The sequence below is a fragment of the Mus pahari genome, chromosome 3, assembly GCF_900095145.1.
Source record: "Mus pahari chromosome 3, PAHARI_EIJ_v1.1, whole genome shotgun sequence".
Lineage (NCBI taxonomy): Eukaryota > Metazoa > Chordata > Mammalia > Rodentia > Muridae > Mus > Mus pahari.
Window position 1 is genome coordinate 1254406 of NC_034592.1, and position 27511 is coordinate 1281916.

Below are 27511 nucleotides of genomic sequence, written 5' to 3' on the forward strand. Positions count from 1 at the left end.
TATCCGTAAGTTCTGTGACTCTAGAGAACCCTGACTAATACAGACACCATTGCATTCTTTCGTTTAAATTACTAAATATAAGCCATAAACTTCTATGGGAAGCTATTCTCTAACTGATGCACACATTTCTGCTCAGTTCTTGGTTCCCTCCTTCTTCCTTGTACTCCATGATTCCTCCCCACACCATTCTATCTAGTTTGAATACGTTCCCTTAAACAATCTTTAATGGTAAGTACCTGACAGATATTTTCTATTAGTTTCCTTTTGTATGAGAATTTTTAAATTCTCCCTTGTACATTAAAAATCATTTTCAAGATGCTAAATTTGTTGCTGACAATTCTTTTATTTCAGAACTTAACTATTTCTTTGACTATCTGTCAGTTGAATTGCTTTCTTTCCTTCTAAAAGTACAGTGATAGAACTGTTGGGTATTTTGTTATTGTTCATGGGCCCCTAAGGCTCTGATCATGTTTGATTGCTATTTTGAAGTTGATTTTCTCTTTATTGGTCCAAGCAGTGATGTCTGTTCTTTCCTCAAAATTACTGATTCTGCCATCTGTCATTTCTACTTAACTATTGAGGTTAAATAGTTATTTCTATTGTACTTTTTAGTTCTATAATTTGCTTTTAGTTCCTCATTGTAACACCGTTTCTTTGTCAAGAAATTTTTATGACTTATTTGTCATGACAAGGCTTTAAAGGATTCTTTGGTGACTCCTGAGAAGGTTTGATGACAGCAGTATTAACATCTTTGCCACACTTGTCCAACATCCCAGGGTTGACATAACTTGATTAGTTTTCCTCTCTCAAAGTTTAATAGTCTTTGTTTGTTTATGATGGGTTCCTCTTTCGTGTGACCTAAGCATATTACTTTTTATGTTAGTAGGCTATGAGTCCTATTTCCATGTTTTATTTCAGAACAATGTCATGTGTTTATGTTCAGTGCACACTCTTGCACATATTCCTGGGCTCTGTTTCTAATGGTAATTGGATTTTCTCAAGACCTGTGGTGCACTTTTTTTCACCTTGGTTTTTATGGGCCTTCTGGGATGTTACTTGTATTTCCTTCCTTTTATTTTTTGAGACAGTGTCTCATATGGATCAGGCTGTCCTCAAACTTCTTATGCCACCAAGACTGAGTTGGGCACCATCGTCCTCCTGCCTCTGCCTCTTGAATGCTAGGATGATGCGTGTGTAAAGTCAGCTCTACTCTAGTTAATGCTTCCTAGATCTACAGAGATCCAGTCATGTGTTTTCACCTCTGTGTTTTTCTCCATCAAAGAGGAAGTGTCCAGTAGGATTTCCCTACTAGTACCCTAAAAGGGCATCTGAAGAACATCTCTGATTTTTAGAACAAAGAAGGGTTTTGGACTTTGACCATTCTCTCTACCTTCCCTATTGTCTCTACAAAGAAAATAGACTCTGACTCAAAGTCACCAAGGACCTGCTCACTCCACGGAGTTTGCTATCCCTGGGTCCTTTACTCATGACTTCTGTCTATACAGAAGCATTCTTTGGAATAAAAATGAGCTCATAGCACAGTTATAATCTTGCCAATGAGAAGTCTCACACTCAGTGAGAGTGTTTCTTCTGTTACTTATTTTGGCAATATTACTAATTGGTCTCAATTTGGGCTGGCCCTAGGCTTATATGACCCTGTCAGAGGAACTTCTATGATCCCAAGTTGGTTTCCTAGATTAACTTTTTTCCATTCAGAAACTAAGAAGACTTCGCTGAAGCTTGTGCACTGAATTGACTCATCTTGTGAAAAGAGAGCCCTCTTATTTCATGGGAAGATGCAAATGAGGGGAGTGTACATTAAACCTATTTTACTATGTGCATATTTTGTAAGTATTAGACTTTTATTTAAACACGAAGAATAGATCAATGTAATATAAAACAATTTGGGAGATAATAGGAAATAATAACATTGATTTTTAAAAGGGCATTTCCATTCATTAGGCAATTTTTATATTCCAAAGTACTAGGTAGTATTTATGCGATTATGTCATTTTACTTCTAATATTTAAAACAACTCTACTGAGGTAGGGATCAGTCTCTTCAATTTATAGTTTGAGCCAAAATATTAAATTGAATATTAAAAATACATGTGGGTGTTAAGTATGACAGAGATAAATATATTCCCTGCTAATGGGACTTGAGCTTATTGGTCTCTCCACTAAAAGGCATAGTCTCCCCATGAGACTATATGCAAGATAGCACAGCTAAAGTGAACTTACAATACAGTTATGGTCATGTAAGTGGAAAGTGCCAATCAATCTTGTGTGAGCAGAGACGCTACTTTAGAGAATAGCTGCCTGTCTACCTTCCTGTCGGCCATCGTTTTTAGTGGGTCTTTCATGGGTGTTTTACCACTGAGACTCTTAATGTTCAGAATAAAGGTTGACATTAGCTACTCCAATCTGTAATTTTCATAGCATATATTAAATTTGCCTTGTGATGAGACTTATACTATTTGTACTGTACTTTCTTTTTGGATAGGAAGACAAAAATAGGAACAGAAAGAGAAAGAGCAAGGATGGAGGGGAAGGAGAGAAGGAAGAAATGAAATAGGAAAGGAAAAACCATCCATCAATGCTCATGACAATTTAAGAAGGTCAGAGAAAAATGTCCTTAATTTAGTCACTCTGCCCTGATCATCAGATGGAAGGCTACAGGACTATGTGTACTCCAGGGTTCAAATCTTACTTTCTAACAGCTGAGGTTTCTTCATTTTACATCTAAACAATTCAAGCAAGAAAACTGTACCCTCTTCTCTTTGAGAAATGTCTTCCAGTCCTCTGTAGTCAAAATGCTTCCATTCACAAAACGAGTTAAACAAAGGTGTACACCAACCTTCACGAAGCTGTTCCGACACTGGCTGTCACTGCTGGGGATTCGGAAATTGCTGTCAAAGCTAATCTCCCAGTGTTTACTTTCATGAGTGACAGCTGTCCAGGAGCATCTGCTGTTTTCTGGGAATGTCTGAGGCCAATGAGGAGATTTGATTGTACCATTATCTGAGTGAAGTGTTCCACCACAACCTGGAAATTTTCCAGAAGGAAAAAAATCAATCTTCAAGATAAAATATCAACTTTGGAAACCAAAGATGGCTAGAGAACATTTCTACATGTGAGATCATAACTCATCTTTTCTTACATCTGACTCATCTTTGGGGCATGGCATAAGCAGGAGCCCGTTATGTGAAGGGTTTTAAGTGGATGACTATCGCCATTTTGGTAGACCCACACTTCACCCACCTGAAGTCGTTTGATCTGAGCCTTCAAATCATAGTAGATAGTCTGCTCCCATTCAGCTCCAATCCATCCTTTCTACTCTCTTAAGACTGTGTAGTAGGTAGATAGCCAGACCACACCCACTCTGCATTTCCCTAACACTAACACATGAGAGTACACATCTATGGGCCTTTGATATTTTAGTTTACCACAGTGAACTAAAAAAAAAATGTTTTTTTTTTTTTTGTTTTTTTGTTTAAAAAAAAAACTGGAGAAGGTCCTCCTACTTAGTAGTCTCGCTCATTCATATTGAAACTGATTTATGGTTCTGAGTAACTCATAGGGATATAAAGAAAGAAAAGTCTAGGATTATTTTCATAAGCTTAAATCACATACCTAAGAGATGACAAAGAAAAGTATGAATTCAGAACAGAGTGAAATTAAATTAAGGGGCATTGCATGATCTTTTGCTCTGGGGCCAACGGTTCTGCAACTCTATGGTGAGCTCAGGGAAAGCTAATGGTTTAATGAGGAGTAGGACTCATTCTACAGAGCTCTTCATCTTAACCAACTCTGTGGTGAAGAATTGTCCTGGGATGGTTAGGATTTACTAAAATCCTGAATAACTATCCAATACAAGCACCTATAGTTTCTGAGACCTTTCATAATATTCATATTTCATAGGTACAATGCTATTTTTAAAAACACATCCCTTGTCTTCTTTTGATTCAGAATCCATAGCAGCTTTTATTTTTATTTTAAAACACAAAGAACATCTGTTTTTTTCCTTCAAACTACCCATTAACATGCCATATCTCCAGAGACGATACATCAATCAAGACTCTTCATAATGCAGACCCTGTCTTAACTCTTTGAAAATTCTTCCTGTTTGCTAAGAGTAAGACTGTTTGTCTCGTATCACTGTCTCCTGGACAATATGATATGTAGCAACTATATACATCACATATATATTTTATTATGGACTACAAATATCTAAAGAGATAATGTTTTCTGGAGGACATTCATATATTACACCCAAGTACTACATCATTTTGCACAAGAAACTTCAGCACTCATAGATTTGGGTACTGAGTGGAGTCCTGGAACCCACTCCTCTTCAGGAATGACTACACTTAAACTAGTTAAGAAAAAAAAATTCACTGAAAAAAAAAAAAAAAGGTTAAGTATAGAGAAGATATAGTTTTTTTCTTTTTACCTAAAGTATTTGTGTTCCATGTTGCATAAAATCCACGACTTTGCCCTTGATTGTTTGTGTTAAAATTTACTACAAGTTGGTTGGAACCAGACTGTACTGGCCCAGGGACTGACTGTCCACAGTATCGTCCTATGATGGGTGATCCAGGAGAGTCACCATTCCTGACAGTGACTGAGTCTGAAGTGCAAGTTGGATGATCCTCAACATTAAAGTCACTAAATGTGAGCTGCAGAAGAGAAAAGGCATAATGAGGCCCCTGAGCTGTAAGGAGTCACCCCGCCTCCAGGCAGGCGTGTTTTCTACAGACGATTCATTCCCTTGTAAGTCACATGGTTTCTATTTCTGGTTCTTCTTTCATTCTCTCATGTCCACACTGTTTTCCTTAGTGAAAGTCCTCTTGTGAATTTAAAAACAGTTTAGTTTTGTCCAAGAAGTGCAGTCATTTAGGCTAAAGTGACAGCTCCTGTCATTACTGAATCCACCTCTTTCCTGGAGGCTAAATTATCTTCTACTAATTTTTACTAATGAGAAAAGATAACATTCTTCACATTAATTGTAGATGAAAATATGTACTTTAAACAAAGAATTTTATAGAAAAATATATTTGATTATAAATGCAAAGTCTGTTCGCTTATTTATACAGGTACAGGCACAAACACACACACACACACACACACACACACACACACACACACAGTCATGGCATACATGCACACACTCACCCTCACACACACATATGCTCATACACTCACACTCTTACACACTTTTACAAACACTCTTTTTTATTTGTTGGTCTTTGTTTTTTGTTTTTTGTTTTTTGAGACAGGGTTTCTTTGTTCCCCTGGTTGTCCTGGAACTCAGAAATCCACCTGCCTCTGCCTCCCAAGTGCTGGGATTAAAGGCATGTGCCACCACTGCCTGGCTTTTATAAACACTCTTAAAGACACATATGCTCACACTCTTACCCATTCACAGACACTCACATACACATACACACACATGCACATACATGAACACACCCACTCACACACACAAACACTCACACTCTTACACATTCTTACACTGACACACACTCATAACCACACATACATTCACAATCTATGCATTCACACACACTCACATACACATACACTCATATGCACATGCATATAGACACCTACTCACACACACATGCACTCACATTCTTTAACACTCTTCTACTCTCACACACTCATAAATACATATATACTCATACTCTTATCCATTCACACACACACTCACATACACATACACTCATACACACATGCACATGTATGCATACACCCCACTCACTCACACATACACTCACACTCTTATACACTCTTACACACTTACATACACATATACTCTCACAGTACACTCACGTATACACACACACACACACACACACACACACAATCACACACACACACACACTTTCCCTGATTCGGTCCTGTCAACATTTAGCCCAGCTGTAAGAACTCACAGTGATGGTGTGCCCTTCTGGGGCTTCTAGTAGCCATGAACACTGGGTCCATCTGCTGTACAAGTTTGGATAGTTAGGACTTGAGATCACTCCACTCTCACCTGTCTGTATTCCACCACAGTCTGAAATTAGATTTACAAACCTCTAATAAGAGAGAAGAAAAAACTCACAGAACTGACAAAATTCTTAATTATTATCATCAAACTTTCTGGTAAAAATACGATCAATCAAGCAGTCACTCGTGAATACAAACCTGAACAAGATCAAAGTTGGCTAGAAGAATAGGAGCAAATGAACTGCCTTCCAAACGGTGTATGTCAGACAGATTTCCACAGTAAAGACAGCCTCAACAGGATCAAGGAGATTGTCTTTACTGTAATGGAGACTAATTATCCATAGTATGTAGCTAAGAATGTGCTATAGAAAGTATAAATAACATTACTTTGCTTGAGAACACCTGACCATGAGAATATAGGTACCCTGAAGAAATTATCTGCCCCACAATCAAATATATCATCATTTCATAACAAGTACTTGGGTTTCAAAGGGTAGATAATTATAGCAGGTTGAAAAGATGGTACAGGTCTGTATCATCATATGGTCTTCTGTTCAATTTAATCAACACTGTTTCTTTGCCCAATTCTTCTTTCAATAGGATGAAAAACAATGGACGGGTGAAAAGTTTGCACATGAAGATTATGTTTGAGCTTATTCCTTCCTTCAACCATGAATTTTGTTATTACACAAAGAAAAATATACAAAACTATAGCAAAACGTGTTGATCACAGTCAAACTCGACAGAGGGAAAAGTGAGTTTCTGAAAATCTGTAAACAAGAAGCGCACTCAGACACAGAGGAGCAGTGCCAAACAGAAAGTGTGGCTGACTGAGAGTTAAGACCAAGACATGGGGGGCTGCAGAGATGGCTCAGTTATTAAGAGCACTGACTACTCTTCCAGAGGTCCTGAGTTCAATTCCCAGCAACCACATGGCATAGGAGGAATAACTTTAGACTTTCACACAAGGGAACATTTTCACAAATCTGAAAGAATTACCATGTTAGTGAAAGGGGCCAGAAAAAAAAATCATCTGTGAACCCAGACAAGAAGTTGTGCTACCTACCTGAGGTTGAATTTCTACATACAAACTCTGAACATCACACATGTATATCCAACACAAATTATAAGTAATATTCAGTAATCTGAATAAAACATAAACTGGGACCATGTAGAATTTATCCTAAAAATTCAAGATTGATTTACAAGAGAAAATATGTCAATGCAAGCTGACCAAACATGGGAACTAAACCAAACCATATAAAACAAAATGAAAAGAATGCAGTTTGAATAAGACACAATTGTCTACACAAAGAAATGAACGAGAATCAAAGTATTAAAACCATAAGAATATAGTGGGGTCTCCAGAATAAAGGAAAATATATTTAAAAAACCGTAAAATTCTTTTCTTGATATCAATAACAACTGGTTAAAAATTTAACCTGGAAAATTTCATTGAAATTAACAATGAAACCATTATATGCCTAGACATGAATCTATATATTTATATGTGGTATGTTTCAGGACTTACTTGTAAAGGAGTACTCTACATAGAATCCAGTATATTCTACACGTTCATTGCTGACAAAGTGTATCCACACCTGAGGGTAGGGGATGACCAAGGGCACTCTTGGTGGTGACAGGCTGCAAAACTTCTCTATTAGGGGTCCATCAGCATTACCTGAATAAAACAGTATAGCAAGTGACATGGTTACAGGGTTTGGACAAATACCTTAAATTAACAGGACCAAATAATAAAAATAAGAAAAAGCACTCCTTGATGTATTTCAATCCAGGTACAGTAGCAGACATTTTAAAAAAAAATCCTATATAATCATTGCCAATTGCACTGGACAGAGTTCTCAGACATGCTGTTTGGATGTAGAGACATCTTTGTTATCAGTGCCAATCTGTTCCAGCTTGTGTCTTCATACATACTTTCACATATCTAAACAGAGTTGCAACCAACATAATACTTCCTTGAGCTTTGTGCTTTGTAAAGGAAGAAGAAATGTAATGCCAACAGTGATAATAAGTAAGTATGCTCTTAGGATAAAGGTGATAATTGCCTGAGCTTCTTAAGAGTCTTCTTTGCATTTGATTATCTAAAATGAACAGAAGAACATTTGGCACATAGGCCAAGACCTGCCAGTGTTGAGTTGAATAGGTTTCATGACAATTGCTTCTCCCAGAAATATGATTAATATTTGCAGAGTTCCTGGAGAGTGCATATTTATCTGCTTCCAATTTATCCTGTCAGAAGAACACCCCTGACCTTATAAATCAATGGAAGAGAATATTTCTACTATCTACCTGTAAATCAGGAGGAATAAAGAGAAAATTGAATTTACCCGACTGAAATCGAATATACAGCCACCCTCCTTATTTCCATGAATGGTATGGCAAGAGGCAGAGGGAGTAAGTGCTTACCAGCATTTCATGGAGAGCATTCCCGAATGGCCATGTCCACTTTCAGACGCATTTGCCTTAGAGAACTGGGATAATTCTCTTGCAAAAATCCCTGATCTGTTACCACATCATATCATATCATATCATATCATATCATATCATATCATATCATAGCCCTTAATAAAAACTCTGTCTTCTCAAAAGAGAACATGGGTAACTGCTCAGGTCTTCTCAATTTTGGCCTTGGTATGGAGCTGCTATGAAGACTGAATGGAAATTATCTTTAAACTTTTAGAGGTGAAACACGTTCTTTTTTTTTTTTTTTTTTTGGCTTTTTTGAGACAAGGTTTCTCTCTATAGCCCNGGCTGTCCTGGAACTCACTTTGTAGACCAGGCTGGCCTCGAACTCAGAAATTCACCTGCCTCTGCCTCCCAAGTGCTGGGATTAAAGGCATGCGCCACCACGCCCGGCTCGTGAAACACATTCTTTAACCCTTTTGATTTCTTAAACTTGCTTCATAGCCTGACAACACTACAATATTATAACCACTACATATGATATTAAAATATATTAAAATATTATTTTCTGTATAGAAACAAATGATTCTAACTTGCTATTTAATAGCATGTATATAGTCACATTAAGACTGTTTTTCTCCTCTGTATTTTATCCTAGTCTCTACCATCCAAAAGTTTATGGGAGGTCTTTGAAGAATCACTCCCCTAAAATAAAAGATGTTAATAATAACCAAATGGCAATAATCAAAACAGACAGCCACCACTGATTATTATAGCTGTCCACTACATTTTGCTTTCATCCTTCTCTTCTTTAGAACTGGGGATTAAGGAGAATGCAACCATCATTTAACAGTATAGGTCACCTATAATACTTTCTTCATCTGTTGTCTACATACTTATGTTCTGGGAAGCTAGCAACAGGATGACACCGGGGACAGCAGAGTTATATCATCTATGCCTGAACTGTAATGAGGAGCTGGAATCAACTGTTCATGAACACAGAGTTGGTTTTTTGTTTTTGTTTTTGTTTTTTAAATCTTAGGAGAAGCTTGGTTCATCCAATATGCCTTGATCCTTTTGTATCATTAAAAACGATGAAAGATGTCTTTGAGGATAATTTCCCAAATAGCCCCACGTGCTTCTCTTCATTGGTATGCTGTGGAGGGTTTTTAAACTTCTAAGGCCTAAAAAGAATTGAGCCACCTTTTGTGAATCCCTCAGGTTCTGGAAACTACTGGCAGTCTGACCACACTGGGCTTAATCTCATAGGACCAGTGGAGCACACTGATAGGACTGAGACTCTCAGGAACCAAACTCGGGTGAACCTCCCACACAGGAAACCTGAGATAGAAGGCTTTGCTTGCTAAGGACCTGCTTCATTCACAGTTCATAGGTCATGCTTCCTACATGGGAACGCAGGATTTCAGCATTGCACCGACAAAGCTCTTTCGTATCTTCTGTACAGAGATAGTAGCCATTTGCATTGTCCAAGAATAAGAAGACTATGCAGATAAATGAGAAAGCATGTTATTTCATTGAACTCACCTACTCGAAACTCAAGGACATCAAATGTACAGTCTTGATGACTTTCAAGGGAAAGTCCTAGAAAATGGATACTTATGGATGAATTTTCCCGATTTGGATTACTGAGAGTCCATTCACAGTCTAGATTTCTTGCGTAATCACGAATTCCATTATAGCCAGGAGAAGAAAAGTTTCCACCAGAGACACTTGGAAGAGTTCCACCACACACTAAGGCGACAAAAGGCAGAGAAGAGTAGTAAGAGCCATGTCATAACAGACAACTCCAACAATCAAGGCACAGCGAGTGACAGAATAAACGTTGTGTCAATGAGCTCTTCTAGGTGTAGTCAGGCTTGTAGACAAAGAGCATGAAAACTATAGGAGAAATGCCTTTGGGTTTATGAAGGAAAAGTGCGCACGTCGAAGTTCCTTTATTTCCCTTCGGGAATGGTGAAGATGGCTGTGGTTTGGCTGTGCATCAGTTTCTCCAAAACTGGGCATATTATTCGTTTAATGCTTAATTTAGAAAAATGCACAAGCTGCTGCTAGGTCCTAGTGGCTTTTCATGAGCAATTTCCCATTTGGTTCAACAATTTATCTGCATAAAATAGGTAATATAACACTAAAGTGTTGACAAACCCACTATTTTTAATATGGTAACAAATGTCTCTTATACCGATAAAATAAATTTTAAAAATTTAAAGATATGTTTATTTTCATTCTTCCTGAAATTCAAAACCCTTGGAAAATAACAGCAACCCCAAAAGGAAGGGGATACTTTAAACCCAGGCTACATGTTGCTTAATTTGGGGATAATCTGTATTAAATGCAACCCCTTTATTATTTTCACTGAAAATACACATATAAGTAGATGAACAAAAAATAATGACATATATTCAGTTTTATTAGAAATTAATTAATCTTTGGTAATAAGTTATAACCCTAAAAGGTAAATGTTTTCTTTAACACAAAATAATGAATCAGCTAGTGTGGGTTCAGAGTCACTTCTAACAGTGTCTTTACATGGAATCGTGCTAGAAAGTAATCTAATAAAATTTTGTTGTTTAAAAAAAAAAAGTCATTGGCTGGAGAGATGGCTCAGTGGTTAAGAGCACTTCCAGAGGTCCTGAGGTCAACTCCCAGTAACCACATGGTGGCTCACAACCATCTGTAATGGGATTCAATGCCCTCTTCTGGTGTGTCTGAAGAGAACAACAGTATACTCATATAAAATAAATAAATAAATAAATAAATAAATAAATAAATAAATAAATCTTTTTTTAAAAAAATCAAAATGCAAGGGTTCCCCCCCTGAAACTACAATGGTTGCTCCTCCTCCCAGATCTTGTACCCCTTAACCAGATGTTCTATTTGTTCCAGATGTTGCTCTTGTGTTGAAGATTGTGGGTATACTTTTGATCACTGCAGAGAAAACAGAAGGCTTGGCTGCTTGGGGTAGTGTTTGTGGGGATACTGGGTGAGTCTGACCCCAAGGAGTGAGTTTGCAGCATCCTACATTACCTGCATCTTCACTGGAGGTGTAGGAAGCAGTGAAGCCTCCATATGGCCGGGAGCCATCAGTGAAAAATACCACTTTCATCGTGTTTCCTGAAGATTTGAACTCATTGGTCACATTCACACGGCTGCACAGTTTCTGTAGTTGGGGGGAGTTGCTTCTAATGCCGTTGAATACCTGTTAGAAAAATAGTTTGACTTGTAGTTATGCTGCCCACCTTACAGACTGTCCCTCAGGGGATGAGCATTCTCAGCCCAGACTCATGTCCTTCTAAAGAGACCATAGTCGCTTGGTACAGACACCTCTCCCAGGACCACAAGCCACAGAGCCACACTGAGTATAGTTCTCCGCCTTAGAATCAATGTTGAGCAAATGAAAATTTTGGAAGTCTGTCCTCCTCCTGTGTGTGACAGGTGAGAGGCTGCTGCACAGCAAGTGGAGACCCTGCTCTATGTGTAAGGTAAACATGTCACTGTGCCTTCTTTATACTTCACAGAGTTCACTGACTCTGTGGATTTTCTTAATTGTTCCTTGGAAGCTTTAACATATGAAATGAAATGTTAGTCTTAGGCTATTCCTAGTGTACGTAGTCACTCTAAATACCTTGAAGAGTACTGTTAAGTGGTTTTACTTTGTTGCTTTTAATTAGGAGTGCTTGAGCATATCTTGGTATGGCCATGTGCATGTCAGCACAGGTTCTCGCAGAGGCCAGGAGGCCAGAGACATTGGGACTACCTGGAGCTGGAGCAACAGGCAGTTGTGACTGTGTCCAATGTGTGTACTGGGAGCTTAGCTCCACCCTCTACTAGACTGGTACACGTTCTTAACAACTGAGCCAGTTCTCCACTGCTGCTTAAAAAGTAACTTGAGAAAAAAACTCTATCTTTGTGTAACTATAATGGCTCTTTCTTAATTATTTATGGATTTAAAGTTTCTACATTCTTAATCATTTGACTTAATTTTTTTGTATTTGAGATTATAATAGAGTTATAACAGTTCTCCCTCCTCTTCTGCCCTCTGAACCTTCTCTCAGAGCCCTCCCCACTCTCTTTCATTTTCATGGCCTCTTTTTTCTTTACTAATTGTTATTGCATGCATATATGTATGTGTACAGACAGTCTTAAATATCGCTCGTTGAGTCTGTATAATGTTCCTTGTGGATATGTTTTCAGGACATTCTGTTTGGTGCTGGACAACCAGTTGGTGTGCTCTTACTCATCTGGCTTTTTAAAACTGTGTTATTACTGGCATCAAAATGCAATTAATTGCTTGAGTTATGACTAGTGAAGGGTGAGTGCTTCTGCACAAGGCTTTGTGAACACTTTTCAGAATGCAGAAACAATTCTAAGAAATAAATAGCAACTCACTTGGTAACTGATATCCCTATTTTTAAAAAGGATTTGAATGGCTCACTATTGGATATAATAGCACTAAAAGCTTGGTTGAAGTAGGACATGCTGTACTCCCAGGGATGCAAGCCTTTTCATTTACAGTAATTAATGACTGAATTCAGCTGCTTGGTGGTTTCTGGTTTAAAATGCCTTCTAGCTACAGGAGCGCAGGAAATGTTTCCATCACTCATTGTGCAGATACAAACACAGACTCTGCTAATTACCTACTTGGTTTTGCAGTAGGACTCCATTTTCCAAATGCAGACAGTGCACTACAAAGATTTATAGTCTGTTGAAACTCCAAGAACTAGGAATAGTTGAATTTGGATCCAAATTTCCCACAAGGCAAAGCAAGAGAAGAAAATACATATTTCATGCTACTATGAACAGGAATAGGTAATGTGTTCTCAGAATCAAAATAATTTATAAGGAACTAGAAGGCGGATAGGAGGTGTTGGAGGCGATGACCAGTGGTCTCCACTGCCTCTTTCTGCATCTTTATGTAAGGGTAGCATAGAATGAGTAAACCATGTGCAGTCAACCAGTTAGTGTATGGACTTCTTTCTGTATTTAGAAGCAACCAGAGTGTGACCTCATGTCTTGTCTTCTAACATCTTTTGTAGTCAGAAACTACAAGCCTCGGGAGACATAAGGTGGGAGCAGACACATGGCAGTCAAGATTTAAGAATTGCTATGAGGTGGAACGAATTTGAACATTCGTCTCATGACCCCATATGCTGTGTGGTGCAGCCTTTCCTTTCCACCATCTCAGTCATCACATTGGTTGCTGGGTTTGGAGGAATTTCAAACACAGTCCAGCTGGGTGTGGTGTTCTGCAAGTAACAGGATGCTCAGAGCTCAGCCATGCTGCCTGTAGATCTTAGGTTTTGTTTCCCTCTATTCGGACAAGCATTCAAGTACACAGGGGGTGGGCAAACAGCATCCCTACACTTGTTTGGAGTATAGAGGAGGAAAGTAAACATCAATGCATAAAAATGATTTAAAGAAATGGAATTTAAACATCCTACTACAGAAATGATTTCCCAAAGTGATTCCTTGATGGAGTTTCATCCTTCCCATGAGGAAAGATCTGAAGCCATGATATTGGAAGATAAATATAAGTAAAGGTCTGTCTGAGATACTTCCACAAATCCCAGTTTCCAGGCTCAGGTATGTACACAGAGCTCCCAATCAGCTTTTTCACAGATTTTTAAAACATGAATGAAGAACAACCAGTACTCTGGGGAAACATCCAATGTGAAGTCCAGAGACCAATGTAAATAGAGATGCAAACTGAAAGAAACTACATGAAATTTCAAGTTATGATTCTATAATAGTTTAATAAACGCATTCAAATGATTCTAATAAAGCAGAAATCTTACAGATACTCAAAGATTGCCATGCATAATCATGTCCTTAGAGAGTTACAAGAGCGTGTACCTCAGTAAAAGCAGGAAATTGACTAAGAAAGGAAATGTACAACAGCATCATGGAGCCAGCTGGCCCGTTCAGAATGCAATGGAGAGACTACAGACACAATGGTGCAGGAAAATCCCAAAACAATGGCTCCCAGCTGGCTTGCTGCAGATGGACAAGGATACTGGTGACAAAAATAGACATGCATGCCTTTGATGGAAGGTGTGTAGAAAAATTAGTGACTAACATCTATAAAATGTAAAAATAGTACAACTGTTATTGTTATTTGAAAAAGCAAATGGAAACGTGGGCACAGCATACTGCCTGGTTTAGCCTGAATGTAGCTTCTATAATCATCCAAGTGGACCAATCATGGAAACTCTGACATGTGTGACTGAAACAGGGAAGTGGACAGAAAACGTGAACTCTGAATTCCCTGTGTGCACTTCTCATGGGAGGAAGCTAATTCCTCAGTTTCTATAGTGGGACATGGCAAGATGAGACCCAAAACTAACTAAAGAGGTGCAAAATAGGAAATGTTAGCTAGAACCAATGATGTAAACGCTCCAAGAAGTAATTAGAATCTCTGAGAGTAGGTGCATTAAGGAGGAGGGGGAAAGGAGAAAACAGAAACAGCACCCAGCAGTCTCTGGCTCTCAAACGTAAGACAACCACGCCGGTTCTGGGGGAAACATTTCAGTACTTCAGATACTAGACCTGAGACAATAATCTGAAAGCTAAATGAGGCCATGTTGAGGCACTAGCAAGTGATGAGGTGATGTCATGGGATGTCAAAATAAATTGCAAACATTGATTTGGGATTTCCGATTGAGCAGCAGACAACTAAATAGCAACAAAAATAGTTTTTTTTTTTTTTTTTTTAAAAAAAGGTAATCATGTTATTTCCCCAATTCATTCATTAAACTCTTATCTCCAAGAATATAGACCACTAGGGATTCACCAAAGGAAACTAGTTCTGGAGCTCAGGAAGCTGGTGTGAAGTACTGTGAAATGACAACACAGGGAGGAACAGGTAAAGGTGCGGCTTGCTTCATTTAGGGTCCTATAATGAGGTGGTGGGGGTCAGCCACTAGAGCAGAGGTCTAAGGGACATGAAAAGATAATCAGGCAGCCATCTTGGGAGGGACAGTCTAGATGGAGGCCATATCAGCAGTTAAGGCATGATGCTGGAACTCTGAGCATAATCAAGGGACAGAAGAGAGATTAGGGTGGCTGGATCATAGGAGCAGAGAGGAGGTAGTGGTGGGGGAGTACCCCCAAAGAAGCAAGGGGAAGGGGATACGGGAGAGGGAGTTTTTGGAGGGGAAACTGAGAAGGGGTATAACATTTGAAATATAAATAAATAAAATAACCAATAAAAATATATAAATATAAAAAATAATGCTTTGCTCTGAAAACCAACATATAACCTGTGTGCATGCAATTATTGATGACAGTCTCTCAAAGAAGTTTATGGTGATTTCCTTCTGTCTAAAATACTCAGAATTTGTGTGAAATGCAGTTGCATAGGTGGTAATAGCTTGACTGAGTTTTCATACTACCACGTCTATGTGAACACATTCCATACTCAATAGAACACAGAGCCCAGCTTCCAGGGAACACTTACAATGATGTGCTCAGTGTTGCAGGCCTGCTGGGTACTTAGCCTCAAGTTGGTAAAAGTTAGGATAATCTGCCTTCCTTCTTGCACACTGATCGTCCACTCACAGATCCGGGCATGAGGATTTGGGTTTGGGTAGTTGGGAGAAGTAAATGTGCCAGTAGGGCCATGTAAATCCCCACCACACACTGAAAGACAGAAAGAAAAGCATTTAATCAAAATACCTTTTTGCATTTAAAATTAGTTTTTAATGACCCATCTAGAAAAAGTTATTGGTCATAATTTTTGTTTCCACATGTATGAGAGTGCTCATCTGTATTCATTTCTTGACTTCTTATATCTATATTGGTATTCAATTCTTGTCTCTATCAATATTTAACATATTCTTCCATAGAAAACAGTTCACTGGCAACATTTAAATAATTATCAGGGCCCAGAATAAAAAAAGACAAATAAGCATAGCAAACTTAGGAAACCTAAAGTCATTACTATGTATTTTAGACAAGATCTTTATTTGACCCAGGTCTGTCAGGGCATTTAGGAATGTGAGTTCTTGATAGCTCTAGGGCATTATAATGGACTACTTTTTTCAAACTGGGCCTTGCAGGGAAGTCTCTCTGCATCTCTCATGATACATGTTACTTCCTTTTGGCTTTTATTCGAGTGGTAACTTCATTAGTTGGTGAGTGTTTATCCTTTATCTTGTTGTAAGGGACAAGAAGAGAGCATCACGTTTTCTTTTTCAAGTCATTGCCATGAGAGGACCTAGCATAGTGTATATCCTCTGTAACCGATCAGTACCACTTCTAATAAATCATTGATCTTACCTTCTCTGCTGGACTTAAACTGCAGCCTAAATCCTGAGTCAGTGACAGAGCCATCTGTGACGAACCTGACTGAAGCAACATTGCTAGAAGTGTCAACACTGCTAGGAATGGAGTTTCCACAATATCTCCCCAGAAAGATACCTGGAAGAGTCAAATAATTAGTTATGCATATGCCTGGGTGATTGATTTTTGTTAATCTTTCCTAAAGCTGTTTTGCATGGACAAAGAAAACCAAATTTATGAGGTCATCTTTTGTCCATGAAGAAATGGCAACCATTGCTGAGAAAATCATGAACAAACATCAATATATTCAAATATATGCAGATGTATAAATAGGGGAACCAATTAGGGTAAACCTATCTCAGCCAGTTAAGGAAGGCTTGCACACTTGGTTAAAGAAATGATCCAAGTGCCTCTTCTACTGTAACATGGGATCCACTGCCCTTCCCTCTCCTTATGTTTCAGGAGGCTCCTCCAGTACCCACATGTGGCACTGAGAGGTCTCCATAGGAAGAGGGTGCCTTCTCAATCCAAGGCTTTTCAGTGTGCTCTCCAAGATGGCCATAGAATGGCTACTGGGATACTGAGCATCCATTGTGATCCACTAGAATCATGCAGAGAACAACTACTGATCTTGCCCAGAGCCCATGAAATCTACATTTCAAAGACATCAGACAAGCGTTTGCCTTTATCAGAAGTGAAGATGCTTCTGAGACTGGATAAATTAAGAAGTAAACACCCACAAAGAAAGCAGTATTTCACTGACCAGAGGTATGATTTTCCCAGATCTCCACAAAGTCTTTTGCACAATCAGGGGAGCTCTGAAGGTTAAAATCTTCAAAACGGATAGTGAGATAGTGTCCTGGGAGGCCTCGGATATGCCACTGACAAAACGCGTTGTTTGCATACGGACGGGTTGGGTAACCAACACTTTCGATGACCCCACTGTACCCTGAGACTGTTCCTCCGCACGAAACTACAATATATACAAACACACACACATACACAAATGACATTCTATTGTGAATTCTTTTTTTGATTAATCCAGGATAATTTAAAACTTTTAGGAGCCTAGTGAATATTGAAAGAAGTTGAACAATCTGAAAATATTGATTAAGGTTTTCCTAAGTATTTGGAATCTATTATGGGTGGAAAGAAAGATACCGTAAGCCTACCTAGTAATGGGAAATGGAAGACGACTGTGGAATGTCATATTCTGTAATGTCACACTCATTCTCTAGGGGCAGAATATAAAAGCTATTGCTTGTATGTAAATTTCATCCAGGAAGCAACTGGTAGAATGGAAAGGCTTGGTACTCTCTGATGATGATCCCCAACACTGTCCATACTCCTCTGGAGTAGGCACAGTGGTTGGCTGGCAAGAGCAGATACATACCACTCTAGATTAACTACAAAGTACACACTGCATTTCAGTAAATAGTCTATTAGGGCTTGAAAATACTATTCTATTATTGTTTATCATATGGATATGATAGCTAGATTAATTATGGCTAAAAGGTAGACTGTATAGATTAAATACTGTTAAACTAGACTTTCTGAATTTTTGCTGATTTGTATATTTGTTTTGAGAGTGTTCAGACCCACAAGACACTAAATTATATGCAATATGTGGTGTTATATACTTGGAGTAAATCTTCAGTATTATCTGTTTATGGCTCATTTTTTAAATAAAGGAATCAAACTCCAGGGTAACAATGTGCTTTTCATAGAGTGACTGGCTTGGCACTGGAAATTCAGAGTGAAAAGGTCTGACCATTCTATGGATGGTGTACAGTGTTCCAAGTCGTTATTCAAGTGAGTTGTTGAATCACTAAGGAATTTTATCATTTGTAAGTATATTATAATTATTTCATGGTAAGAGAATGAAACAAAAATTTGATACAACTGAAAATACTTTTATACACAAATAGGACAATATACAATACCAACGCTTTAATAAAAATTGCACTTAGCATAATATAAAGTAACAAAATTGGTAGCATCCTTGTGCATTAATGCATGGCATTCTTCTCCCTAATCTTAAAGTAGGCAGATGGAAGGCATGGTGTAGTTAAACTTGTAGTGCTCCCCCGAATCACTTCTTTCCTGATAAAAAAATATATTACCTATAGAATACTGAGCCTTGAATCCCATGTAGCCAGAACCACCATCAGTATGAAATTTCAAGTACATTAGTTCTCTTGAGGATACCCAGTTTCGAGGCAAAGCATGCCCACACAATTTGGAAAGCACAGGTGCATTTGAGTTGGCTCCATCACGCAATTCAAGGTAGCTTGCAGAACAGCTAGCAGAAAGAAATGATCAAACTTTAAAAACTGGGTTTTTGACTTTTTGTTAATAAAAGACTTCTTTCTTTAAGGACATTACTCAATTATCATTTCTGAATGATAAGAGAACATGAGTGAGTCTCTTAAAGCTTCAGGATGTTTTTAAATGTCATACGTTTGTCTAATGACAATACATCTATCCATGAATGACTGAAGCAGACAGCTTTTACCCTGGGAGATAGTTCTTTCCTTGTTTTGTGTTTGCCTTAGAAACACAAAAGTCATTTCAGATGAACTATGGATTTAGCTAGAATAGAATTTGTCAGACATGATAATTGAATAGTCTCCATAGGAGAAAGATCAACCTCTCTTAGAAGTTCCATGACTATGACTGGTAGAAGACAAGCTTTTACTAATGTTTCCTACTAAAGTCGAACCAGACCATCCATACTTATTTGGTATCATATCATATTTGATATCAAAAACTGCTGAGCAGAAGCTCTGCTGTGACATACATCTATTCACACAAATACATGGATGTTTCAAAAAGGTGATAAAGATGATGATATAGAAGTGGGCTTCAGCTTTTAGTTTTGCTTTGGTATCACAGACTATGTAGTTTCCTTGGTTTTCAGCACAGTCACACATGCTGTGCAAGTCATGATCCTTCAAGAATCCTGATGCAACCAAGACTAGGACATTGCAGAGTGATTGCTTCAGTCCTGTTTGGGGGCACTGGTAGCCTCTATGGCCCCGACACACAAATTCTTATTTGTCAAGCAAATATATTTATCATCTGTGACACAGAATATGAAGCTAGACCGAAAATACTCATCTAAGAGAGTTTGTATTTTTCCTGTGAGAGGAAGAACAAATAAATGACATAAGCCTCAAAGCATCACTCCCAGTGTCTCTTGGAGGATATGTCGAGGGTGAAGGCGGACACCTGCACACATAATCTACTTAACTGTAGGAACAGCCATGAGGCAAGGCTTTGAGGCTTCAGGCATTAACTCATCTCTTTGTCCCTACATTTTTCTGGGCAGCAGGTACTGCTGAGCAGAGAGGAAATAAACTGTCTTGAGACATGACAGCTAAAAAATATTAACTTTGGGTTGGAGGACCATTAAAATGGAGGTGACCTACTTGGGTGTTTCTTCAATACTGAATTGATCTTCAAATTGGAGCTGTATGCTTCTCCCTGAAGGCGCCTCTAAGATCCAAATGCATTCGGCATGCTGGGGATAGTTAGCAGGGTAGTTGGGGGAGGTCAGGTATCCGTCAGAGTTAGCATCATGGATGTAGATAGTACCCCCGCAGGCTGCCAAGAAACAGTCAGGTCAGTCTGCAGTCTGGTGAATAAGGACATAGCTACCACAGTCTCTACCATCAGCTTTTCTGTATTTTCCCTCCTGACTTCCTTTCATCAGAATTATCTTCATGTTCTTTATAAGCAAATAAATCCTGAATTTCCTATAAAACGAGCCACCGTGAATGTCCCTTTTTATTCTGTCAAATAAATCTGTTCTGCCTTTTGTTAGGTCAGGTGTTTTGCTTTGAAATGTGTGTGTGTGTGTGGGGAAATGTTGTTCGCTTGTTTGTTTTTTATTTTATTTTACTTTTTAACTTAATTTTACTTTTACCTTATTTGTATGGGTGTTTTGCCTGTATGTATGTCTGTGTACCACACGCATGTCTAGTGCCATTTGAGGTCAGAAGAAAGCATCCAATCCCTTGGAAATGGAGTTATATAGAGACAGATGTGAGCTGCCAAATGAATGCTGGGAATTAAACCTGGGTCTCGAAAAGCAGCCAGTGCAGCTAATTTTCTTAACCACTACCCATCTCTCTAGCCTGTTTGTTTTTGAGGCAGTCTTGGATGAGCCTCACCAGTCTATGTTATTGAGGTTACCTTGAATTGTTGATCCTCTTACAGCTACCTCCCATGAGCTAGGATTATAAACACTTACCACCATGCTGATATCCAAATTATCTATTCTGATGGATTTTTTTTCATTAAAGCTAACAAAATGATGATTGTACAAAGCATATTACAGCATCCTATGAACATGTGAGCTGATGTTCTACAAAGAGAACTAACTGATGAGAACTTTCAGGGTTATAGAGAGGACTGTTGCAGTCTTGAGCTATATTTAGCTTTCCTTAATAGTCCTTTGTTGTTCTAGTGTGTTTGATCTAGTAGCCGTGTTCATGACTAAGGTAAATCCTTTTGAAATATACTAATAGATCCCTAGCTTTAAATCCAATGGCTAAGAATGTCATCATTAGCATCAAAGGCCAATAGAGATGTCCTTGCTTTATTATAAACTACTTGCCTGTGGTGTCCAGCAATGCATTTGAAAAGTGCCTTGACCTATGACTTTCTATTTTGTTCTATTACTACAAAAGCTTCATGATGGTGTAACTGTGTGTGTCAGGATAAAATCACAAAGGATCTGGGGCCAAGGTGTGCAGCTAAGATATCATGCCACACAACAGATCTAAGGCAAGAGGTTTATTGGGGGAGGGAGTAGAGCAAAAGCCAGTCTCAGAGTAGGAACATGAGATATAGAGACAGACAGGCAGACAGACCAACAGACAGACATACAGGCCAGGAGACAGAGAGAACGATCAAGACAGAATGAATAAGACAGAGGTAAGAGAGATAGAGATAGGCAGACAGACAGATAGTCAATAGGTATTATAGATAGATGAGAGAGAGAGAGAGAGAGAGAGAGAGAGAGAGAGAGAGAGAGATGATGATGATGATGATGATGATGATGATGATGATGATGATGCACAGAGGGATGCTTTAAAGAAGGTAGTGGGTGTAGTATAAAGCTCTTTATAAATGTTCACCTAACTAATTAACAAGCCAATAGAATTTAAGACATCTAGCACAGGAAAAAGAAATCTCAATCAACTATAGCCAGAGAGAAATATGGTACAAAGCTCAGCAAGTGATGCCAAGAGCTATTCACTCAGAAGATAATTGAAGACATGGGGAATGGTATGAGGTAGACACCAAAGGAAGAGAGTCAGGGAGAAGTCTGGCTTAGCAAGAAAGAAGAGAGGAGCACAATCATTGCTTATGGCTGCCCTAAGAGAGCTTTTAAAATCAAAAGACCTTTGTTGGATTTTAATATGAAGGGTAGACATATGTGTAAGAAAAGACAGAGAGATGATAATGTCCATGCATGACTGGTGGGCCTAGAAAGGAACTAAAAAGAAAATATACTTAGGTACATCTGAACTGTCACGACTTAAGGTTGATCCAGGCATTAACAAAGTAGGAAAGTGGGTCTTGAAGGAGGTCAAACCAGCCTGTTCAGTCACTGTGGATGCCAGCATGAGGACAGGGATGCACAGACAGCTGCCCTCAGAGCTGCTAACAGCTCCCGGGTGCCTGAGCTCAATGCACTGAGAGGTGACTAAACACACTGCTTGCCTTGGGCCTTGCTCAAGCCAATAAGTGATTTGGGGAATGATTGCTTAACAGTGGTGTTTGTGTCCTTTTCCCAGGTGAAGAAATGATGCTGATATTCTGAATTCTCTCACATCTGAGATCATGTATATTAAAAAACAGTTTCAGTTGGGCATGGTGGCACTTACTTATAATTCTAATGTTTGGGATGCCAAAGCAGGAGGATGTGGGACTCAAGGTCACCTTCAGCTACACAGTGCATCCCAGGCTACCTTAGGCTATAGCAGACCTGCAACAGCAGCAGGAGCAATGGCAACAGCAGCAAACTTCTACAGCTTTACCAAGATCAATATATCTTTTGATGCATATTCGAGAATCTGGGATTGAGGTCACATAATTATTCATAATATTGAATTTGGGTGAACAAAGTAGAGATTTAGCTCTGCTGCTTATTCTCCGCTGACTTTTAGTTAAATAATGTTAGAAAGTAAATGCTACAAAAAACAAATCACTGCAATAGAATTAAATACAATCAAATAGGCTCTTTGCATAAAGATTGCCACTGAAATATAAGAGATGAGCAATAATTAAATAAGTAATAATAGGACCATAGGTCAGTGTTCCCCATAAAGCAAGAATGTAGCAACGGTATACAGAGCAGTCCCAGCCCTTACCATACTACCTCATGGAAAAACTAAAGGACTCAGGGGCGCTTTAAAATCAGTTCATTTGTTACCGATGGAAAATTCACTTTCACCATTAACTAGAAAATGAAACAAACAGTAACTTGGAAAACTCAAAGCCTCATATTGCTTGCCTGTGAAGTAGAAAGAATAACACATTTTTTAAGACGCACCATGCTGAATAGCTAAGTGTGCTCTAAGTCCTAGATCACAGGCAGCTGTTCTTCACACTATGACTTTTACCTCAGAAAACTTTGTCTTTGTTTTCTAAAATCCCAGAATCAAACAATCTCAGGAAAAATACAGATATAATTCTCAGGGTAAGTGCTTACCTAAACTCTTTGCCTCATATCTGATCTTAAATCCTTGTCCACCATTACTATTATCAGAGATGAACTGAATAAACATTTCATTGTCTGAGGTGAACAGAGTTGATGGAGTATAAATTCCACAGAAACGACCATTTCCTCCAGAGGGTCCCAACGGCGGAGAGTGGTTATCTGGTCCATTTCTTAGCTAGAAAGACATTAAAATTGTATAACATCCTTTATGCGGCAAAATAGGATTAAAATTCCTATCAATTTTCATACCAAGAGTTTGAGATTAAGTCTGTAGAAACAGTAACTACGGCGTCACGAGCAGGACCTACCACCAAGTAATCCCCCTGGCTGCAAGAGGGGCCTCTGTTTTGGATCTGGAAAGGCTGCTCAAAATGGACGGCGATGGTCAGACCACTCTGGACCAGAACGTGCCAGGAGCAGTTGAGATTGGGAAGGTAGCTGTCTGGGTACTTGGGGGATGTGATAATCCCCCGGTCTGCATGCAAATATCCACCACAGCCTTACCAGGAAGAAAGAAAGGTAAGTTATTTAAATAATATTGACAATGAGGCTTTTATTCTTTTCTTCTCCCCACTCCCCAAATAGGGGACTTTTCAGAATGTAAGCAGCAGATGAGAGATTTGAAAGAAATGACTAAAGGCACAATCACTGAAGCAGTACACACTGTTGGACACTCACGGTGTGGTGCTTAAGATCTGAGCCACAGAGGAAAGAGCACTTACTTTCACAAAGGCTGACTTTACCGAGGCAGAAGACATGTTAAAAACAAATGTCTACTGTGTGAAAAAGCTGTGAATCCAATAAACAAAAATGAAGGAGTGATGGGGAGGCATATTCTGCTGCTTGGGAAGTTAGTGGAGTGGAGTAAGACCTGAGTAGAGATCTGAACAGGAAAAGGACTTAGACTGAGTGAGCATGGGGGAGAAAACCACTCAGTCCAGAAAACAGTATGAAGATTTGATATGGTGAGAGGAGCATCTCTGGCACTCAGAATGGAGGAGGTAGCCTGAGCAACTCAGAAAGTAGCTCAGTGAGGTTAGGTAGGGAGCAGAGAGGGCCTATTCTGTATAAGAATGGGAAGGCTTTGGAGGTCACTTGTGTGTCTGTCTGTCTGTCTGTCTGTCTGTCTACCTATCTTCCTATCATCTATCTATAACTATATATCCATTTACCTCTATCTATCTATCTATCTATCTACCTATCACCTATCTATACCTATCTTTCCATTTACCTCTATCTATCTATCTATCTATCTATCTATCTATCTATCTATCTATCTATCATCTATTTATTTATCATCTATGTATCTATGTACCTATGTATCTATCTATGTATCTATGCATGTATGTATGTATGTATGTATGCATGTACGTATCTATCTATCTATCTATCTATCTATCTATCTATCTATCTATCTATCTATCACACCTATCATCATTTATCTATCTGCCTATTTGTCATCTATCTATCTAGATGGGCTATTTCTATATTTGACTTCATGAGTTAAAGAAAGGGAATGATAAAGCAGGCCTTACGTTGTCATTGTCATACTAGGCAGCCTGTAGCAGAAACTTCACACAAGTCAAACTGCAGAGACAGACATTTGTTTCAACTCTAATTCCAAAGCCCATTCTCATGACCCCTGCATAGCCCGCTTCTGCTGAGTATAAGGTAGATCATTTTCCTTTGATTGCTCCATCCTTTATAAAAGCTACATATAAACTGGGAAGGAAATGCTAGATTAGCTGCAGTATTAGGTTAAGAATCCATAGTAAAATTAAGTTTTTCATACATGGCTGTTTCTCAAAATTCCACAGACAATTTCTTTAATGTCAATCTAGCTTACTTTTAAAGTTATTAGACGTCACATGCTGTCAAGTTTTGAAAAATCTCAATGCTATTATGCATTAGAGCATTTCATATACAACACACATTTTCTGACTAAACAAGTCTCTATTTCAAGAGCAGATCACACTCAAGTTGATTAATTTCATCTAAGGCCTTAATGAAGGTATACCCTGTATAATTACTTACTGGTTATTTCTTAAAGTGGAGACAGCATGTATCCATAGTTTCTTTGATGGAAATTATGGGTATTATCTTCTAGGTCTAACCCTTAGCTAGGGTAAAAGTTATTCTCAAAGAACTGTTTCTTTCTTATGTCTACCATGAGCACATCTCTCACAGAAGTGAGAGGTACCACTCAGATATCTAAGTGTAAGAGATACTCTTGTACAAATAGACAGCTCTGGTTTGTGTGAGGACTTAGTAGCAGGCTCCATGTCATAGCAGGTGCCTGTGTCTTTTGATTTATAATTTGTGCCTTGATTTGAGAAGAGGTGAGTGATTAGGGAGGAAGCAAAAAGAGAAAACCAGAGTGGGAAAGGGAGGGAATAGAAGGAGAGACAGGAAAGGGAAAGGAGGGGAGAGGAGAGGATAAAAGCGGGAAGAAGTAGGGAGAAGAGAAGACAGGGGAAGAGAAGATAGAAGGGGACAGGGGAAGGGAAGGAGAAAGAGGGCAGAGGGAGATATTTTTTAAAAAGAATAAGACAGAAATAATGGAGAGAAAAGTGAGTAGGGGAGAGGAGGAAAGGGGAGATGAAGGAAGGAGATGCGGGAGGGGAGGGAGGAGGAAATAAAAGTGCAAATGCTTGGCCAAGTTACTCTTCTGCAAGGAGGCGTTGAAGCCTGCTCCGCTGACACTGCCATCTGATGTGAAGCGGATGTACATGTATTCTCCAGTTGAGCGGATGGGTCCAGGAACACTTCTGCCACACAGAACAGCCAGCTGCTGGGATAATCTACTGTCTCCTGTGACCAAAGAAGGGAAATGTCAGTGTAAAAATGTGGTCCTAGGAATCTATTCCACCATCATTTTCAGCCCAGCCAAAACTGCTCACATATTTTTCTCAGACCACACAAGTTCCTAGGAGATAATAGTGTTCTCAACAAGAGGAGCAGCCAGCTTTAAGTCATTCTGGCTCCAGCTTGCCACCATCTGCCTGCCCTTTTCTTAACCCTTTCAATAAAAATCTTTGAGGCAAGTCTTCCTGTCTTCCTAAAACTTCCTGCCAGGTCTTCCTGGCACTAAAACTCAGAAAGATGGGCTGGAAAGGGATCAAGGACCATGATTATGTGAGTGGAGGTTAGAGGCTCTGATCTCAGTTACTTTGATGGCTGAAGGTCAGATACCAAAAGGAGAGAGAGGCTGGCTCAGTCTCAGAGCTCACAATCTGAGAACATTCACCAGGTGGTCCAAAAGCTTTGTATGACCATTTCCTCACTCAGGGGATTCTTTTTGTACTTTTAAATTTTTGTTTTGTTTTGTTGTAAACTGACAACAGTTACATGGAAGCTGAGAAAAGATGATCGCAGCAAATGTGGCCCCCAGAAAGGGACACCAAGAGACATCAGCTATTTCAGGCAGGAGCTGAGCAGAATAAAAGGAATTATAGCAGACTCAGGATCCTTGGCTGGGGAAATACTTGTTTTCTTCTAAAGGCAGAAAATTGACATAATTCAAACTTATAGAAAATAAGATAGAATTTGAGACAAGAGGAAACATGCTCTTTTCATGACACACACACAGATGCACACACACACATGCACGCACACACACACACTCATTGAATACTGACAAGTCAGTTTCTGTTTTCCATGTAATTATCAATACCCTGGCAGTTATAAATATGAAGTTTTTCAAGAAGCTTGAAACAGAATTCTTCAGAGAGTATCTTACATCTGTATATGTGCACTTTTCATTCTCCCTCTCTCTCTGTGTGTGTGTATCTATTTATTTAAGTTTTTTGGTATATAGGTGTGCATACATGTTTGCGCAGAGTTCTTCCTCAGGAGGAACCATTTACTTTGCCTTTAGAGACAAAATTCCCAGTGAATTGTCTCTGCTTGCTTAGCTCCAGGATTACAGTGTTACACCACTGCACCCAGCTTCTTCAGGATTACAGTGTTACACCACTGCACCCAGCTTCTTCAGGATTACAGTGTTACACCGCTGCACCCAGCTTCTTCAGGATTACAGTGTTACACCGCTGCACCCAGCTTC

General features: G+C 38.9%; 1 protein-coding gene across 1 annotated transcript in view; it reads right to left on the bottom strand.

Moving 5' to 3' along the window:
• Positions 1–27511, bottom strand: part of Cubn (cubilin) — a 221132-nt gene that overhangs the window by 45943 nt on the left and 147678 nt on the right. Inside the window, exons 41-54 of the mRNA XM_021193965.2 lie at positions 26113–26259; positions 23757–23947; positions 23440–23623; positions 20147–20321; positions 18839–19017; positions 17479–17688; positions 16713–16853; positions 15892–16073; positions 11463–11634; positions 9963–10169; positions 7522–7671; positions 5936–6057; positions 4453–4678; positions 2857–3044 (exon numbers count right to left, since the gene is read on the bottom strand). Coding sequence (XP_021049624.1) covers positions 2857–3044; positions 4453–4678; positions 5936–6057; positions 7522–7671; positions 9963–10169; positions 11463–11634; positions 15892–16073; positions 16713–16853; positions 17479–17688; positions 18839–19017; positions 20147–20321; positions 23440–23623; positions 23757–23947; positions 26113–26259 — 2474 coding nt within the window. The remainder of the gene's footprint in view (positions 1–2856; positions 3045–4452; positions 4679–5935; positions 6058–7521; positions 7672–9962; positions 10170–11462; positions 11635–15891; positions 16074–16712; positions 16854–17478; positions 17689–18838; positions 19018–20146; positions 20322–23439; positions 23624–23756; positions 23948–26112; positions 26260–27511) is intronic.